This window comes from Heptranchias perlo, chromosome 7, assembly GCF_035084215.1.
Source record: "Heptranchias perlo isolate sHepPer1 chromosome 7, sHepPer1.hap1, whole genome shotgun sequence".
NCBI lineage: Eukaryota > Metazoa > Chordata > Chondrichthyes > Hexanchiformes > Hexanchidae > Heptranchias > Heptranchias perlo.
Window position 1 is genome coordinate 37,756,837 of NC_090331.1, and position 19,193 is coordinate 37,776,029.

A 19,193-nucleotide genomic window follows, 5' to 3' on the forward strand; every position below is an offset into this window, starting at 1 on the left:
GATACATTACACAAAAGAGGAAAACACGTAAGATGCAGTAAGGAGGGGGTGTGGCCCACAACACTGACAGAAAACACTCACAATAAGGACAGGCTTTTTAAAGAGACAGTACACTGAAAACAAAAGAACCTTTCTTTTTCGGGTCTCTGTCTTTTAAACATTTTTCTATCACTTAATTCTATCCATATTAAATGTACATATAAGCAGCAGGTGTTCCCTTTGGAGGGATTTTGCATGCGCTGGCGCCCATAGCTTCTATTTACAATCGCTACAATATGTTACACAGCGATATAACGGTCGCCGATCCGCACTTGGATAATTCAGCTGATCGGACAAGACGTCATGTGTTCTCTACACCTACTTTAGGGTCCTGGCCTTCACGTGGGGTTAAAACCCTCTTAATATCCAGCTCAGGCTAGGTGCGTGAGAGAAACGTCTGCTATTAGTTGAGTCAGCTGACTTACGCAAGATTTTTTTTAAAAAGTGCTTCTCCTTTTGAGAAGGGGGAACACTATTAGTGTTTCTATCTAAACACTTAATTCAGGTAAACCAGAATTTCACACTTTTCCAAATCCGCGACATCCACACCAGTCTGCGTTTGTCGCCACTACAGATTTGTAATTTCACACTTTTTCGAATTACGCGACATCCAGTCTGCGCTTGTCCAAATGACAACTTCACACTTAAAATTTTTTACACTAGTCCGTAACCTGGTTACCTCTCTTTTTTCCTGGCGCCTCTTTTCCACTAGCAGCTGACCGTCTGTTGGTCCCATACAGCAACCTCAACGTCACTCTAGTAATCAACGGTATCACAGATCTACTCCGTTATTGCTCTCTCAGCCCGTTACTACAACACCGCAGCTGACAATATCGAGTAATCTGTCGCGCGTCTCTCTCTCTCTCTCTCTCTCTTTTTCCTTCCCCTCTTTTTTTTCTTGTCTATACGAAACACATTTCCTATGATCGCCTTCCAATTCCTAAAGGCAAACAGAAGAATTAGTCACGTCAGTTAATGCATACACTTATCAATCACAGTGTGTCTGGGCTCGTACAGACAACTTGTGTCCGTACTTACTGGGGATCACAAGCTATCTCGGTGGGACCTCCAAGAACTGTCGAAAACTTAATTACCTATTATATACAATGCATTAACTCCAAACACTTATTTTCAGACAAGTAAGAATTTATTAAAAGAAACTTGTATACAAGGGAAGTTGCACCCTAAACAATCTTCCCTGAACAAAGGAAACAGCTCCTGTTTATACAGTTTAATCAGTAACACCCACCTGTCGTAGAATATGGGCATACATGTATATTCTTTATTGGTTGAGGTAGTTAATCAATCAAAATAGTGAACCCACCCTCTGGTTCCTCATGACTGCCTCGTGATGTTTGGACACAGGCCTGGGAAAGTAATTTTCCTTAATAAACAGTATTTTTTATCAGTAGGTCTGTACCTAGTCTCAAGGCTATATGGTCATTCATTTCTGTAAGTCAGACAGTTATCAACATAAGCAAACAATAACGCTTCTGTATGTCTTTGATGAGAAACTAAAACATAAGATTTCTATTCTATTCAGCTGGTCAGTTAATATGGTCAACTATCCATCATGCATTTCTTCCTTTTATGGTTTAAGGGTATTAGAAAATTAATATGGTCAGGTCTACATTTATGGTTTAGGTGTATTAGAAAGTTAATATGATCAGGTATCTCTTTATGCATTTCCACAGCTCCCTGAAGGTGGCAGTACAGGTAGATAAGGTTGTGAAGAAGGCACACTGAATGCTCTCCGTTATTAGCCGAGGTATAGAATACAAAAGCAGGGATGTAATGATGGAACCGTGTAAAACGCTGGTACGGCCACAGCTGGCGTATTGTGCGCAGTTCTGGTCACCACATTACAGGAAGGACGTAATTGCTCTGGAGAGAGTGCAGAGAAGATTTACAAGAATGTTGCCAGGGCTTGAAAATTGCAGCTACGAGGAGAGATTGGATAGACTGGGGTTGTTTTCCTTGGAGCTGAGGGGAGACTTGATTGAGGTGTACAAAATTAAGAGGGGCCTAGATAGAGTAGACAGGAAGTATCTGTTTCCCCTAGCGGAGTGTTCAAGAACTAGAGGACATAGATTTAAGCTGACTGGCGTAAGGATTAGAGGGGACATGAGGAAAAACTTTTTTACCCAGAGGATGGTCGGTGTATGGAATTCGCTGCCCAAACTGGTGGTAGAGGCAAGGATCCTCAACTCTTTTTAAAAAGTACCTGGACCTGCACCTAAAATGCTGAAAGCTGCAGGGCTACGGACCGGGTGCTGGAAGGTGGGATTAGAATGGGCACCTGGTTGTTCTTCGAGCCGGCGCGGACACAATGGGCCGAATGGCCCCCTTCTGTGCTGTATCTTTTCTATGGTCGCTTATATAATAAATAAAATCAAGGCCAAAAAGTTCCTGATGTTTGTCTGAATGTTTTAGTTCTGCATGCTTAAAACATCAACAAAATATTTAAAACATTGTCTACAAAGACTTTATTCAATTTTTCACAAATTTTAAAATGGTTTAATACATTCACAAACACTGTTTATATCTACAAATATTTTAATAGAAGTTTATATAAAATATTGACTAGCCACAATTCTGGAAGATTCCAAAGACTGTAAACAGTACTTTTATTCTGTATTTGGAAGTTTGCTTCCAGTACAGCATGCTAGGAAATGTTGAAAATATTATAAATCAAGATAAAATAAATGTTCAGTTCTAACAGCAGTTTGACATTTAAATGCATGCATACATATATCTGACCCTTTGAAGTAAGCCGTTCTTTCTCTCTTTCAGAGATCGTGTTCTTCCCACAGCTCAGCTGCTTCCTCACGGACAGAAAAATCATCAGGCAATCATCCCAGTGCATTCTCCTGGATCTGTTATTGGCCCATTTTAACATGGCGTTACAGAGGCTGAGAGCACCTAATCTACCTGCCCTCTTTGTCTCAAATGGTTTGTAGCCTGGGGGATGCCAATAAAAAGGGGAAGGGAGGAAATCTAACTCTTTAAAAGGTAAAAAGTAAATATTACAGATTTGCATTTTTTGTGTGATGCACATGCGTTATAATACCTAATTTTCCTGTTCCACACATCGCCACTATATATTAGTTTCTACTGCTTGACCTAGAAAGCAGATTAATGCTTTAAATTTATCCTTCATGTAGACTTGATGTGGTTGCCAGGGAGCAAAATATCTTCAAAGATAAAGAAAAATAATAATGGATTTGAATTATGTGAATGAAGTAAAAATCATGATGGGTTTAGATAAAGTAAATAAAGAGAAACTGTTCCCATTGGTGGAAGGGTCGAGAACCAGAGGACAGAGATTTATGGTGATTGGCAAAAGAACCAAAGGCGACGTGAGGAAAAACTTTTTCACGCAGCGAATAATTATGATCTGGAATGCACTGCCTGAAAGGGAGGTGGAAGCAGATTCAATCGTGGCTTTCAAAAAGGAATTGGATAAATATTTGAAGGGAAAAAAAGTGCAGGGCTATGGGGAAAGAGTGGGGGAATGGGACTAACTGGATTGCTCTTACAAAGAGCCAGCACAGGCTTGATGGGCCGAATGGCCTCCTTCTGTGCTGTTATGATTCACTGCTTTGTACATTTTCTCTGAAGAATCCCTGATATTTTAGTTGCTTATCTCACAGTATCACATGTTGTTATATACCTACAAATGTTGGTTTGTTGTTATTATATGAATTTATGTTATAGGCTCTATTGGCTAAAAATTCATTTTGAAAGAAGAAATCTTTCTTCAATTATCTATCGATTATAGTAACATTTTGAAGAAAGAATGGTTTTACTGACGGCTTTGACTCAGTCGCAGCACTCTTGACTGTAAATCAGAAGGTTGTTGGTTCAAGCCCCACTCCAGGACTTGAGCACATAATCTACGCTGACACTTCAGTGTAGTACTATGGGAGTACTGCACTGTTGGAAGTGCTGTTTTCAGATCAGCTGTGAAACTAAGAACCTTATCAGGTGGATGTGACAGATCCCATGCCACTATTTGAAAATGAGCAGGAGATTTCTCTAGGTATCTTAACCAATATAACCAAAATTAGATTAACTGGTCATTCCTCTCATTGTTGTTTGTGTGCACAAATTGGCTGCAGTGTTTGCCTACATAACAGCAGTGATTACACTACAACAGTAATCCCTGGAACCCCTTGCCCCATGACCAAACGTCACCTGATTTTCCACAGACTCGCAGCTACCTCTCACCCACTTCTGGGCACAAAGTCGGCCAGTGACATTTCAATAAAGCCTGGTGGTTAAAATCACCGTGGCCTCTTTCTGCCGTGGGCAAGCAGGAAACTAACTGAAACCAGCAGTTTCCCACTGTCAGATAAAATCCTCCCCGATATCCTATTCAACCTGAGCTGAGTTTCAAATCGCACTTTCCAACTCAACACTAAAAGTATACAGCAGCCTCAGTGACATCTCCCACCCTTTCACCCTCTCTCATCCCCTCCACTGCTGAAACCCTTATCCATACTTTTGTTATCTCAAGTCACAAATTTTTGAATGCCTCCTTGGCTTGCCAAACTTTTTCTTATATAAACTCTAATTTGTCCATAAGCCCCACTGCCTACATCCTGTCATGCACTAGGTTTTGCTCACCTGTCACACCTGTCCTCACTTTCCTGGTTTCTAAATCTCTTCAAGGCCTCACCCCATTCTGTCACTGCAACCTCCTCCAGCTCTACATCTCAGCAGACAATTTATGATCCTTCATCTCTGAACTCCTTTGCATCCCACACTCCCACATTCCTCACTAGGTGACAGAATTTTCAGCTGTTTGGGTCCCACTATCTGGAACTCCCTCAGTAAACCTTTTCACCTTGGTACTTCCCTTTCCATATTTAAATCCTCCTTAAAACCTACTTTGTTGACTTTGTCTTCGGCTAACTTTCCTAAAGCATCTACTACTAAGCCTGTCTCTGACATCTTAAGAAAAGAAAGAAAAAAAAACTTGCATTTATATAGTGCCTTTCACATCTTCAGGACATCCCAAAGCACTTTGTAGTCAATTAAATACTTTTAAAGTGTAGGGAAACACAGCAGCTAATTAAAGGGAATGTAGCTGATCAATAGAGGGATAGCTAGGGAACAACAAGTAAACAGAAGGGGCTCAATTTTGAAATGGTGGCAGGTTGGCAGCAGGGAGGGTGGTGAAGGTGCGTGTGGCAAACCCGAATTTTTTAAAAAAACTTACAGTTTCCGACGCGATCGCAACGTAATTGATGGTGATTAAAGTTCTTTCCAGGTTTCGCACCGGCAGCCAGCCTGATTGATGGGGGCGGGGGGAAGAGGGAGGAGAGTGGAAGATTTGGGAGGGAGGAGAGTGGAAGATTGAGTGGGGGAAAAGAGGGAGGAGAGTGGAAGATCAGAGTGTGGGACATCGGAGCAGGGTGGAAAGGTAGGTTGATTTTGTGTTTTAACTTTGTGCAATGGTTTTTTATTTAACTTATTTAGGTTCTTTTTGCCTGATCTGGCCCTTCACGCCCACCAGGCGTGAATCGGAAACTGTGGAAAAGTCGCCAGGTAAGTTTAAAAATCGTTCTAACTACCTAATATGTTACAAGTAAAGTGTCATAAGTACCTCAATGAGGTATGCCCATGCTCTCACAGGTGCGTCTGTGGGGAAACTCTGAAGTCGACGGGTTGAAGCTCTGCAATTTTAGCAGCCCCAACGCATCCGCAATTTAAGATTAAAATTGAGCCCAAGGAGTAAGAGTACTTAAAATGATTAAAATTTAGGAACTCAATTCTTTAAGGAACAGTGCATAGACAATCTAAATCTGATAATATATAGCTTCTTGTATGTAATAATAGATTCAAAGTAAAAATGAGCAACTATGTTTTTAAAAAAAGTGATAAAGGATGAGTTACTTACTATTTTAAGGATAGATGGAAGATGGTACTTGACATGGGGGGTGTGAGTGGAAGACTCGCCATTCCCCTTGACCACAATTTAGGACAGAAGCTAAACAGAGCAGAAACCGGGTTCCGCCCCTAATGCCACGCCTCTCCCTTTCCTCCCCCCCCCCCCCCCCCCCAAACCAGCTCCTCACTCTCCTACAGTCAATGTACCTGTGCTCCACCCTCTCCGGTGGAGTAATACAAATAAACAAATCATATCATAAATTCCATGTAATCACAATATAGGACTTATATAAGGAATCTTACAACACCAGGTTATAGTCCAACAAATTTATTTTAAAATCACAAGCTTTCGGAGATTATCTCCTTCGTCAGATGAATGAATGAAAAGGTTCTCAAATCACATATCTTATACTATGTTGGGACAGCATCACACCAATCAAAAGGTGTCGTTGTTATTCAAACAGGCCAGTCACGGAGAACAGCACGTCCCAGTACACTCGATATACATTGTGTCTATTACACAGGCAGGCAGAAAGAAACTCAAAATGGCAGAGAGAGAGAGAGAGAGAATTTTAAAAAACATATAAATTTTTTCCCCCTTTTTGCTGGTGGGGTAACGTGTAGCGTGACATGAACCCAAGATCCCGGTTGAGGCCGTCCTCATGGGTGCGGAACTTGGCTATCAATTTCTGCTCGACGATTTTGCGTTGTCGTGTGTCTCGAAGGCCGCCTTGGAGAACGCTTACCCGAAGATCGGTGGCTGAATGTCCTTGACTGCTAAAGTGTTCCCCGACTGGAAATGGCCATGGGGAAAGGTGAAGCAGCTAGGCAAAAGAAAAACCCCACCTTTTTTATTGATGTCATTGGATTGAGTCGCTATTCTTATGGTACTTGGAAAGGTGGTGGAGTGATCCTATCTCTGTAACCTCCTCCAGCCGGGCAACCCTCCGAGATCTCTGCGCTCCTCCAATTCTGGCCTTTTGCACATCCCTGATTTTAATCATTCCACTATTGGCAGCTGTGCCTTCAGCTGCCTAGGCCCTAAGCTCTGGAATTCCTTCCCTAAACCTCAGCCTCTCTACCTCTCCTCCTTTTTAAGATGTACCTTATGATGCTTTTGGTTGCCTGTCCTAATATCTTCTTATGTGGCTCAATGTCACATTTTGTTTGATAATGCTCCTGTGAAGCGCCTTGGGACTTTAAAGGCACTATATAAATGCAAGTTGATGTTGTTGTATCTGCTGTTGATAAGCCAGGCCTGGGATACCTTTGTTTTCACAGTGTCATTGTGCGAGGTCAGGTATCATTCACATCAAGTATTCTTTGTACTCTGCCCCAACAATGTGCCTTAACCTCAACCTCAGTGGAGCAATCCCTCACTGAGCCAATATGAATGTTTGCATTTCCTACATCAACTAACTTCAAGCAATCTCTGAACAAGACGACCATTTAAGATCCAACTTGTGCTAAACTGTGTGAGGTTTACAGCTGTGTTGCTGGACAATGAACTTGGTTGAGAATGCCCAAATTTATTTCACTTCGAATCTTTTCAACTGATAGAGAGAGGAAATTTCCATTGTGCTAGTTCGAGCTAGATTTAAACGCACACCCAAGATTTCAAGAAGTCAGTGTACTAATGCTCCACACCACTCAGTTTAAAAGTATGATTTTTTAAAAAAAACCCAGTAACCTAATGACTCTGATGGCGTGTGTATAATCATTGGTTTTGAGTTTGTGGTAGGTTCAATATTCGTCCTCAGCATGGAAAAACAATCACTGCCATAGTACCACCCCCATCCCCAAAACATGCATTAGAAAGCACTACACACAAATGGTATGCATTTGACTAAGAAATTATTTATTGAGTATGATATGGTTATATTTTTATGTAACATATCACAAGATTCCATACATAAAATTAAGAAAATATTTCATCCCTGAATGGAAATATAAGTCAAACACTGTCAATTTCAGAACAGTAGGAACTAGAATTGATGGTAACTTAATTTAGGAAAGTTACATATACATTATAACCAGATTGCAAAATGTTTGCATTTGTAAATATTTAAGTCCAATTAATTCTTGAAATATAATAAGTTGCTCAGAATTTAGAGAGCCATTATGAGTAAGAGGGTATATTAAGTTGTTGATACTACTGTAATCAAATATAAATCTTATAAGACTTAAAAGCAAAATGCAGGACATTGGTGCCCCATTTAAGAGCAGCAATAACTTTTATAGCACTCATAAAGATATATTATGAGATTATTTTACAAAGTAGACATCCAGCAGGAAAGGGGGTAAATTTAGAAAGGAGGGAGGCTGTAGATGCAGCTGAAGAAAAGGGTTTTTAGGAGGCTCTTGAAAACGGGGAGGGGGTTAGCAACACAAAGTAGTTTTTGGAGAAAATACCAGATGATTGGGGCAAAGTGCTTGAAAGATTGGCTGCCGATGCTGGAGCAGGGAGCATAAATCTGATGTCTGAGGACAGACAGTGAGAAGAAATATGTATGGCTAGAACAGATCACTCATATAGTGTGGAGTGATACCATGGAGGAATTTGATGAGGACAAAGTTCCGAGGCACAGGTAGATTTTCAACTTACCGCCATTGTGGATCAATGGAAATGAAAATCAGATGGTTTCCATAATGGCTGGTCGATCCACAACACTGGCTTTATGCCCAGGCGGTAAGTTGAAATCTACCCAGTAGAGCTTTGCAAGTACAGGAACAATGGATATGTGGGGCTAAGTCTGAGAGAGAATGTTATTGAAGAGTTCGAGATTAGCTGAAGCTTGTGAAAGAGATCGGTGAGGAAAATATTGAAGAAGCAATCCCCAACAGATGAAGGTAGGAATGAGGTAAAAGATATGGACGTCAGTGGACAATTCTTCTGGAGGAGGAAGAATGCAGTCTTAACAACAACTTGCATTTATATAGCGCCTTTAATATAGTAAAACGTCCCAAGGTGCTTCACAGGAGCGTAATCAAACAAAATTTCACATTGAGCCACATAGAGGTATTAGGACAGATTACCAAACGGTTGGTCAAAGAGGTAGGTTTTAAGCAGCATCTTAAGGAGAGAGGGGTAGAGAGGCAAAGAGGTTTAGGGAGGGAATTCCAGAGCTTAGGACCTAGGCAGCTGAAGGCATGGCTGCCAATGGTGGAGCGATTAAAATCGGGGGTGCACAAGAGGCCAGAATTGGAGGGGCGCACGGATCTCGGAGGGTTGTAGTGCTGGAGGAGGTACAGAGATAGGGAGGGGCGAAGCCATGGAGGGATTTGAAAACAAGGATGAGAATTTTAACAATCGAGGCATTCCCAGATTGGGAGCAAATGTAGGTCAGCGAACACAGGGGTGATGGGTGAATGGGAGTTGGTGCAAGTTAGCATATGAGCAGCAGAGTTTTGGATGAACTCTAGATTATGGAGGGTGGAAGGTGGGAGGCCAGCCAGAAGACTATTGGAATAGCCCAGTCTGGAAATAACAAAGGCATAGATAAGGGTTTCAGCAGATGAGCTGAGGCAGGGGTGGAGATGGACGATGTTACGGAGATGGAAGTAGGCAATCTTTGTGATGGAGCGGATATGCGGTCAGAAGCTCATCTCTGGGTCAAATAGGATACCAAGGTCGCAAACTGTCTGGTTCAGCTTCAGACAGTGGCCAGGGAGAGGGATGGAGTCGGTGGCTAGGGAACGGAGTTTACAGCGGGGACCAAAGACACTGGCTTCGGTCTTCCCAATATTTAGTTGAACTGAATGTGAGTAAAAAGCTCAACTTGAGTTGAACAGAATACTGAGGTTGCTGACAGGACTTTCATGAGGTAGGATCAGAGACAAGAGACAAGAAGAATGGCTTTGGTTTTAACAGTTTCAAACTGAAGGAAATTTCAACTCATCCAGGACTTGCTATATTTTTTGACTACTTATATGATATCAACAGTTTTGAAGCCAATGGTGGAGGTAGACAGATAAATATTTTCAGATATATGTAAGCTTTTCTTTGCAAGTAGACAATGTTGCTGAGAGATAGCAGATAAATAGTGACCAAGAATGGACTCTTGGGCACATTAGAGGTAATAGGGTGGGTAAGTGAGGAGAAACAATTTGAGAAGATGTAATAGTTTCACTCACATTTGTTCTGTGCAGTTATGAGAGATTATGGAGTGAAAGGGTAGGTTGGGCATAGGTGCCATAGAAATGGACCATGGAGGACAGGCAGTGGGTAATGAAGTAGTCAAAAGTATCAAAGATGCAGTGAGGTTGAGGAAAGCAAAGACAGAGCGTGTCAATGATAACTTTGACCATATGCCATGGGCGAGGTGGAAAGCCAATTAAAGGACCTCAGACAAGGAATGGTGAGAGCGTGGAGTGTGTATTTGCATCACAAGGAGTTTTCAAGGACTGAATAGAAAGAGCAGGGTGAATATAGAACAGTAGCTATCCATCTGTCAGGGGTTGGCTTTTAAAGAAGGGCGGGTTATGGTGGTAGTTTTGATAGGAAGGATACAATGACAGGACAGGGAAAGGTTAATGCTGTCATCAAGAATAGTCAACAAGGAAAAAAAAGTTGAATAGTAAGAAGCCGGGTCAAGAAGGGGTTAATGGAATAGGTGATGGATTCATGGAGGTAAAGAATTTGATGACAGCTGGGATTGAGCAAATGAGAGAAAAGTTGCAAAGTGTAAAAGGATCAAGACTGAGTTGGGAAAAGAACTGTGAGGAGTCAGGATGAAGGAGAGTGGGTAAAGGAGAGACAGCTCCACAAATATCAATTTTGGATATAAATAAGTCTGGAAACTTTTTATCTTCACTGTCAACATGTGACACCGGGGGTGAGGGTGAAGGTGCAACATGGTTTTGTGCCAAACCTCACTTTGCTGAGTTCTCGATGTCAGCAGTATGGGGAAATACTAAGTGCAGGCCAGATTCTTTTGTATCATGGGAGCAAAGAAGATTAAGAAAGTCATCAATATGTCACTCCAAAGCACCTCTTAGAGACCAGTTCAGAGTGGCGTAGGTGGATTCCTGGGAACAGGTAACCCATGCACCAGCCTTTGTATTTAATTGGTCCATGACCACCAGGTAATAAGAAGATAATCAGAGGGAGCCTTACCTTCAAACTAAAAGAAGAGCAAAACAATAGAGTATGTCTTTCCTCATAATGTTAGATCCATTACATTCACAATTTTTTTCTTCAGTGTTCTATAGATAACGCACAGAATTTTCTACTTCCTTTGCACAAGCTCTAAATTTGGTGCAAATTTGATCCTAGCATGTGATGTTTACACCAGCGTTCAAAACCATACACTTGCTACACCAATGCTGTCCAGGATGTTTAATGTATTGAAATGAAATCTTTGTGCAGGAGCATCTTTGCACAGTTTTAGTGGTGATACAGGAGTCATCAGAGGGGGGAAAATGAGAGATCAGGAATATCTCTATTTAAAAATGCAAAAGAGAAAGAAAAAATTGTTGCCTTTGATTCCTGTCATGAATGGGTGCAGCATGAATCCACGTTTTGCTTTATTTTTTATTTCAATTTTCAACTATTGCATTCCTCTAACACCAGCTCTCAATTGCTATTAGAGAAACAGTCTTTCCGCATTTAGGTAATTTCTTTGAAGTCTGGGCAAAATGTTCTGATCCACCTCTTTACCAACTGCCATCATCAAACAAAGGAAATGTAAGCTATCCAGTACTAGTACTAACATGGAGATGTACTTCATCTTCTCCCGAAACAAACTTCTCATTCACTCCTGCATGGAGTCCAAATATACGATAGCACTGGCATAAACACCACTTGCATTGCTGCAGATAGAAATGTTGCCAAGTGTGTGAAGTTTGTTCTGCTTTTCTGATATTTACCTGCCAGTCTTAGTGCTCTCATTTAAAGTGACGTTCATGCAGAAGATGGGGTGAGAGTCTTTTATTCAGCATTTGGATCTATTACTGTATCTTTAGTTAACAGGTAGTCTGCTGCAAATGTTGGTAAGTAAGTCATAGGAATCCACAGTAGCTTTGCATCAATGCCTGCACTGTACCGGGTCCGGGGGTACTTGGCTGTCAACGCGTGTTCCATACACCACACCACCTGGGAAAGGTCTGTGCTTGACAACTTTTTCACTAATTTTTGCTGTCTGGTATCTGCTGTGGATGTGCCAAGAGAAGTGTTAGAGAGGAAGATTGGAATAAAATACAAATAAAAAGAAATTAAATGCTGGAAATCTGAAGTAAATATACAAAATGCTGGAAACACACAAGCATCTGCATCTGTAAAGAGAAAAAACATGTCAACATTTCTGGTGTAGACTTCCATTACAATGGCACTGGAAGTTAAGTGAACCCTCTAATGAAACTGAATATAAAAAAGGGAAGGGGGGGGTAGAGAGTGAGATAAATGACCCAATACCCAAACAATCCTTTTTTTGAAAACTGGTGGAGTTCACTCAATAGGGCTATTAAAGGGTATTTAAATAATAAAGAATGGAAGTAGCTAAATAAGGCAATGAAATAAAAACAGAAAATACAGGCAACTCCCAGCGGGATTGACAACAACCAAAATGAGAAAGACAGGCCAACACCACAGGGGCTGACCCCCTACTAGAACTGTGTTCTGACAAAACTCCACAAATCTACAATGCCAATCTGCCTCCCCCTTAGACTGCATTGGCACCCCATTCCATATGGGAGTAATAGCTACTGTCTGAAGTTGCTAAAATCAATGTTTATGCCAGAGGGTTGCAGGATGCTTAGGGAAAGGTGAGATACTTTCCATGAAGCTTGTGTTGAACTTGGTTGGAACAGTGTAGGAGGCCAAAGACCGAGAGTTCAGAGTAGAAATGGAAGGGGGTGTAGAAGTGGCAAGCCACAGAAAGCTCAAGATCACACTTGGAGAAAGAAGTATGGAGTTTGGCAAAGCAATCACCAAATTTGTGTTTGGTCTCCTCAGTGTAGCACAGTAAGCAGAAAATACTGTGTATTGGATTTGAGGAAGCACGTATAAATTGCTGTCTCACATGGAAGGAGTGTTTGGGGTTTTTACTGGGGTTGCCAACCCTCCGGGTGTTTTCCTGGAGTCTCCAGGAATTAAAGATTTATTACCTGGATGCTGCTGCAAGCAACCCAGAAGAAAAATCATAGAGGCATTAAAAGAAAATTGAGTGTTTTTCTAATTTTCATTGAACACTTTAATTTGTTAGTTATAAAAATATTGAAGATGAGAAAAAAAGCTGTTTGACTGGGCGAGGTGGTTGGCGGTGGGAGGTCACGTGATGATCTCCAGGAATACATCCAACGGGAATTGGCGATCCTAGTGTTTACAGCAGCTGGCCTTAGTGAACCCAGTCAGTTTTAAATTTGGCTTACAGCTGACTGCATGAGATTTGTGCTTTGGGAACTACCAGCAGTAGTGCACTGTGTAAAAGCAGTTTAATTTCACTAGTCTGCTTAGCTGTTTTCATTGTCTTCTGTTCTTTTAATGTCTTCCAGTTGCCTCACTGAGATGATCTCCACCAGTTCTCACCTCTTTTCAGTTTTTCTAAAAACTTGTTTGGGCTTTTTACCAATTAGCCCTCCTCTTTCCCCTTCCCCTGCTCCATTCGTTTTGCTCAGTTCCATTAAACGATTCACTTATTTTCCAGTTCCCAGTTCTGTTGAAGGGTTTATACCCATGATGTTGATCTGTCTTTTCTCTCTACAGATGCTGATGGACCTATTATACATACACAATACTTAAAAGCATAAGAACATAAGAAATTGGAGCAGGAGTAGGTCATACGGCCCCTCGAGCCTGCTCCGCCATTCAGTAAGATCATGGCTGATCTTCTACCTCAAATCCACTTTCCCACCTTATCCCCATATCCCATAATTCCCTTAGTGTCCAACTATTCATCGATCTCAGTCTTGACTATACTCAACAACTGAGAATCCACAGCCCTCTGGGGTACAGAATTCATTTAAAGCTGCAGATTCCCTTTTTTATTGGCTTACATGAGCTAAAACACGTAGTCCAAAACAGTCAGGCCTCCTTTCACAATCCAATGGGTGGAGCCCCCTCAAACTAATCTTTACACAAACAGTGAACAATGTACAATGATTTAATTGTTTGCTACCTGATAAGGAAATGCAATACATATGTGTTGTAAGAGACATTTGGAGTGATTATGCAATACTGTACTGCAAACAGTGATAACTTTTTTTGAGCTTTTCATTTAAATACTAAATGATACTGAGATTGATCGCGGCTTCTAAGTTAGCAGTGACCAAACTACCGTAAAAAGTTATAGAAATCTATGAAGTTTTTCATAGTAATTAGCTTTCAAAAAGCTTTTAATTAATTCAGGCTTTATGTTTGTAAAATATGGTTATAGGCATTTCAGGCAAATGAGCAATAGTCCTGTTTTAGGACAAACACTGAGGCATTGAAATTACTCTGTCCAAATATTGGTGCATACTCTTTATTCACTATTTTAACAGAAGTATTCAATTATTTATTTTAAATGGGCTATCAAAGACATTAAAATAGAAATAGTAAGATAGCTGTATTGAATATTCACAGTGTAATTCCTAGGGCTGACAGTTCGGCAGAAAAGTTAAAAGTGTAGTATATTTCTTACATTGTATTAAATAATCTTTTCCATACTGTTTTTTCACGTCAGGCGGGAGATTGTCCCAGAGGGCTTTCTTTTCATGACGTTGTAAGCTGCAATCAGTCAATTTGGTTTCAAAAATCCCGGGTTCGATACAAGAAACTTTTATTCCAAAGCTCTTCATATCACGCCTGAGCAAAGAGCAGATTTTGCGTTCAGGTGAGAACAGAAAGAACTAGCCAGTACTATTGTACAACTGTTCTGAGGTAGAAAATATCATTTTTAGTCCTTAATAAATTTCTAGTACAATAACATTGTTCCTCATTTGGCACTTTGAACAAAGCTAGGAGTGAGGAGATTGCAGTGGGTTCCCACCCAAATGCAGTCTGACCCTACTTCATAGACAGCACAAGGAACATCGAGAGATGTGATGATGTGGTATCACATCTGGTGCTCTTGGTTAATCCCAAGGCAGGTGGAACCAACCAGTTTGGCGGAAATAACTATAAACTAATTAAAGAATGGTCAAAAGCAAAATACTACGGATGCTGGAAATCTGAAATAAGAACAGAAAATGCTAGAAATACTCTGCAGGTCAGGCAACATCTGTGGAGAGAGAAACAGTTAATGTTTCTGGTTGATGACCTTTCGTCAGAACTGGAAGAAGTAAAAATTTGACAGTTTTTAAGCAAGTACAGAGCCAGGGAAAGGTGGGGGAGTGAGAAGTGGTGGGGAGGAATGAACAAAAGGGAAGGTCTCTGATAGGGTGGAGGGCAAGAGTGATTAAATGACAAAAGGGATGATGGTGCAAGGCAAGGAGGGTGGTAATGGGACAAGTAAAAAAAACAAAAGATGGGTCTAAAGGAGTTGTAAATGGCAACAGCAGAGCCATTACCAGCAGCTGCTGACCGAAAAAATGGGAGCAGTGGTTATGATCTGAAGGTATTGAATTCAGTGTTTAGTCCGGAAGGTTGTAAAGTGCCTAATTGAGAGATGAGGTGTTGTTCCTCGTTTTCCGTTGAGCTTCATTAGAACAGTGTAAGAGGCCAAGGACAGAGAGGTCAGAGTGGGAGTTGGACGGAGAATTAAAATGGCAAGCGACCGGAAGCTCAGGGTCACGCCTGCAGATTGAATGGAGGTGTCCAGCAAAGCGATCACCAATCTGCGTTTGATCTCCCCTTCTGAATCTCCTCTCAGGTTGCCATCCCCCTGCCAAGTTAGTTTAAACCCTCCTCATCAGCACAAGCAAACTCCCGCAAGGATGTTGGTCTCGGCTCTGTTGAGGTGCAACTCGTCTGGCTTGTACAGATCCCTCCTCCCCCAGAACTGGTCCCAATGCGCCAGGAATCTAAAGCCCTCCATCCTGCATCATCTCTCCAGCCACACATTCATCTGCTCTATCCTCCTGTTTCTATACTCACTAACGCATGGCACTGGGAGTAATCCAGAGATTACTACCTCTTGAGGTCCTGCTTGTTAATCTCTTTTCTTACTCCTTAAACTCTGCCTGCAGGACCTCATCCCTCTTTCTGCCTATGTCATTGGTACTGATATGGACCATGACCTCTGGCTGTTCACCTCCCCCCTGCCCCCAGAATGTTCTGCAGCTGCTCAGTGACATCTATGACCACGACTATCAATCAACCATGACTATCGCTACTACCTCCTCCTTTACTGCTACAATGTCAGCATCCTCTTCTCCAGTGAAGACGGATGCAAAGTATTCATTTAGTACCTTAGCCATGCCCTCTGCCTCCAGAAGAAGATCTCCTTTTTTGTCCCTAATCGGTCCCACCCTTACTTTGTCTACCCTTTTACTATTTCTATGTTTATAAAAGACAAATTATAGACCTGGTTAGGAGACTGGTTAGGCAGTAGAAGGCAAGAGAGTAGGGATAATGGTTATGTACTCGAATTGGAAGGATGTGACCAGTGGTGTTCCACAAGGATCTATGTTGGGGCCTCAATTGTTCACTATATTTATTAATGACTTAGATAACACAATAGAGAGCCACATATTCAAGTTTGCCGATGAGGTAAAGATTGGTGGCATAGTAAGTAGTGTAGATGGCAGCATAACATTACAAAGAGACATTGATAGATTAAGTGAGTGGGCAAAATTGTGGCAGATGGATTTCAACGCAGGTAAGTGTGAGGTCATCCATTCTGGACCAAAAAAGGATAGATCAGAGTATTTTTTAATGGTGAAAAATTAGGAATAGTCGAGGTCCAAGGAGATTTAGGGGTCCATGTAAACAGATCACTAAAATGTAGTAGTCAGGTACAAAAAATAATCAAAAAGGCTACATAAGAACATAAGAAATAGGAGCAGGAGTAGGCCAATCGGCCCCTCGAGCCTGCTCCGCCATTTAATAAGATCATGGCTGATCTGATCCTAACCTCAAATCTAAATTCATGTCCAATTTCCTGCCCGCTCCCTGTAACCCCTAATTCCCTTTACTTCCAGGAAACTGTCTATTTCTGTTTTAAATTTATTCAATGATGTAGCTGAATGTAGCTAATGGAATGTTAGCCTTTATAACTGGAGGGCTAGAATAAAGGGGAGGAAGTTTTGCTACAGCTATACAAAGTCCTGGTTAGACCACATCTGGGGTACTGTGTACAGTTCTGGGCACCACACCTTGGAAAGGATATACTGGCCTTGGAAGGAGAGTAGCGCAGATTCACCAGAATGTTACCAAGGCTCCAAGGGTTAGATTATGAGGAGAGATTGTATAAACTAGGATTCTAGTCCCTGGAATATAGAAGGTTAAGCGGTGATTTGATTGAGGTTTGTAGGATTTTGAAAGGAATTGATAGGGTAAATGGAGAGAAACTTTTTCCACTGGTGGGGGAGTCTAGGAAAAGGGGACATAACCTTAAAATGAGAGCCAAGCCAATCAGGAGAGAAGTTAGGAAACATTTCTTCACACAAAGGGTGGAAGAAGTGTGGAACTCTCTCACACAAAAAACAGTAGATGCTAGCTCAATTAATAAGTTTAAATCTGAGATTGACAGACTTTTGCTAGCCAAGGGTATTAAGGGATGTGGAGCCAAGATGGGTGGATGGAGTTAGGATATAGATCAGCTCTTATATCATTGAATGGTGGAACAGGCTCGATGGGCTGCATGGCCTACAACTATTTAGTTATCATTGTTTTACAGTGATTCATCGAAATTCCAAAATCTTCTAAGGATACTGACAAATAGTACAAGCAGCAAACTTTCTTTGTAATTAGCCTAGAGACAGTCCTGAAGGACAAGCCAAGATGTAAATGAGGAGCCGATTGCTTAGCCCACCATCCCCCCACCCCTGGGTATGTCAGTGACAAGGGTTTTCTCATCACTGTTAGCCATTACAGAAGGTTTATCAGCCTGAAATAAAATTTGAAAACATAATTTACAAACAAATGTGTATGTACTGATGTTTGTCTGTTCCTCTGGGTCCTGTCTAATCTACCCTACTTTATATAAAAGGGATAGATTCCACAGCACTTGAAAGTCTGGTGTATTGTCAATAAAGCAAGTCATTTGAGATGGTGTGCTATCCTACCACAAGCTCCAGGAACGTTCATATGTACACTGTGCGCAGTGTAATTTGCTGCCCATGAATCACAGTTGTGTATAAAAATGCCTGAAGGCAGTGAAAGTGCTGCTACCTGAGTGACAAGTCACTTGCTGCAATACAGCACTTCTAATTGTTCAGGGTATTAAATAGAAAGAAATATCCTGCATTTATATATTGCCTTTCACGTCATCAAGGTGTCCCAAAGTGCTTTGCAGCCAATGAAGAACTTTTGAAATGGAGTCACTGTTGTAATTTGAGAAATGGGGCAGTCAATTTGCTCACAGCAAGGTCTCACAAACAGCAATGAGATAAATGACCAGATATTCAATTTTAGTGATATGAGTTGAGGGATAAATATTGGCCAGGACATCAAGAGAAATCCCCTTCTCTTCAAATACTGTCATGGGATCTTTTATGTTCACCCGAAAGCACAGACGGGACCTTGGTTTAACATCACTTCCAAAAGATGGAACCTCCGAAAATGTAGCACTCCCTCAGTACTGTATTGAAGTGTAAGCCTAAATCATATACTCAAGTGGGAATAAGAGGGGCAAATTGAGAGTATGAGAATAGATTAGCGGCTAACATAAAAGGGAACCCAAAAGTCTTTTATAAACATAGAAATAGCAAAAGGGTAGTCAAACGAAGGCTGGGACCGATTAGGAACAAAAAAGGAGATCGTCTTGTGGAGGTAGAGAGCCTGGCTGAGGTACTAAATGAATACTTTGCATCCATCTTCACTATAGAAGAGGATGCTGCCATTGTAGCTGCAAAGGAGGAGGTAGTAGCGATAGTCATGGTTAATTGATAGTCGAGGTTATGGATGTCACTGAGCGGCTGCAAAACATTCTGGGGGGGGCGGGGGAGGTGAACAGCCAGAGGTCGTGGTCCATATTGGTACCAACAACATAGGCAGAAAGAGGGATCAGGTCCTGCAGGCAGAGTTTAAGGAGTCAGAAAAGAGATTAACAAGCAGAACCTCAAGGGTAGTAATCTCCAGATTACTCCCAGTGCCATGCGTTAGAGAGTATAGAAACAGAAGGATAGAGCAGATGAATGCATGGCTGGAGAGATGGTGCAGGATGGAGGGCTTTAGATTC

At 41.4% G+C, this 19,193-nt stretch overlaps 1 protein-coding gene across 2 annotated transcripts in view; it reads right to left on the reverse strand.

Moving 5' to 3' along the window:
- Positions 1–7,877: 7,877 nt before the first annotated feature.
- LOC137323627 (dehydrogenase/reductase SDR family member 9-like) overlaps positions 7,878–19,193 on the reverse strand; it is a 31,954-nt gene continuing 20,638 nt past the window's right edge. Inside the window, exons 4-5 of one of the 2 annotated variants that reach the window (XM_067987330.1) lie at positions 14,553–14,716; positions 7,878–12,081 (exon numbers count right to left, since the gene is read on the reverse strand). In XM_067987330.1, the coding sequence (XP_067843431.1) occupies positions 11,864–12,081; positions 14,553–14,716 (382 nt within the window). In that variant the 3' untranslated portion in view covers positions 7,878–11,863. Of the gene's footprint in view, positions 12,085–14,552; positions 14,717–19,193 lie in introns of both variants that reach the window. The other variant, XM_067987329.1, reaches the window with a different exon arrangement.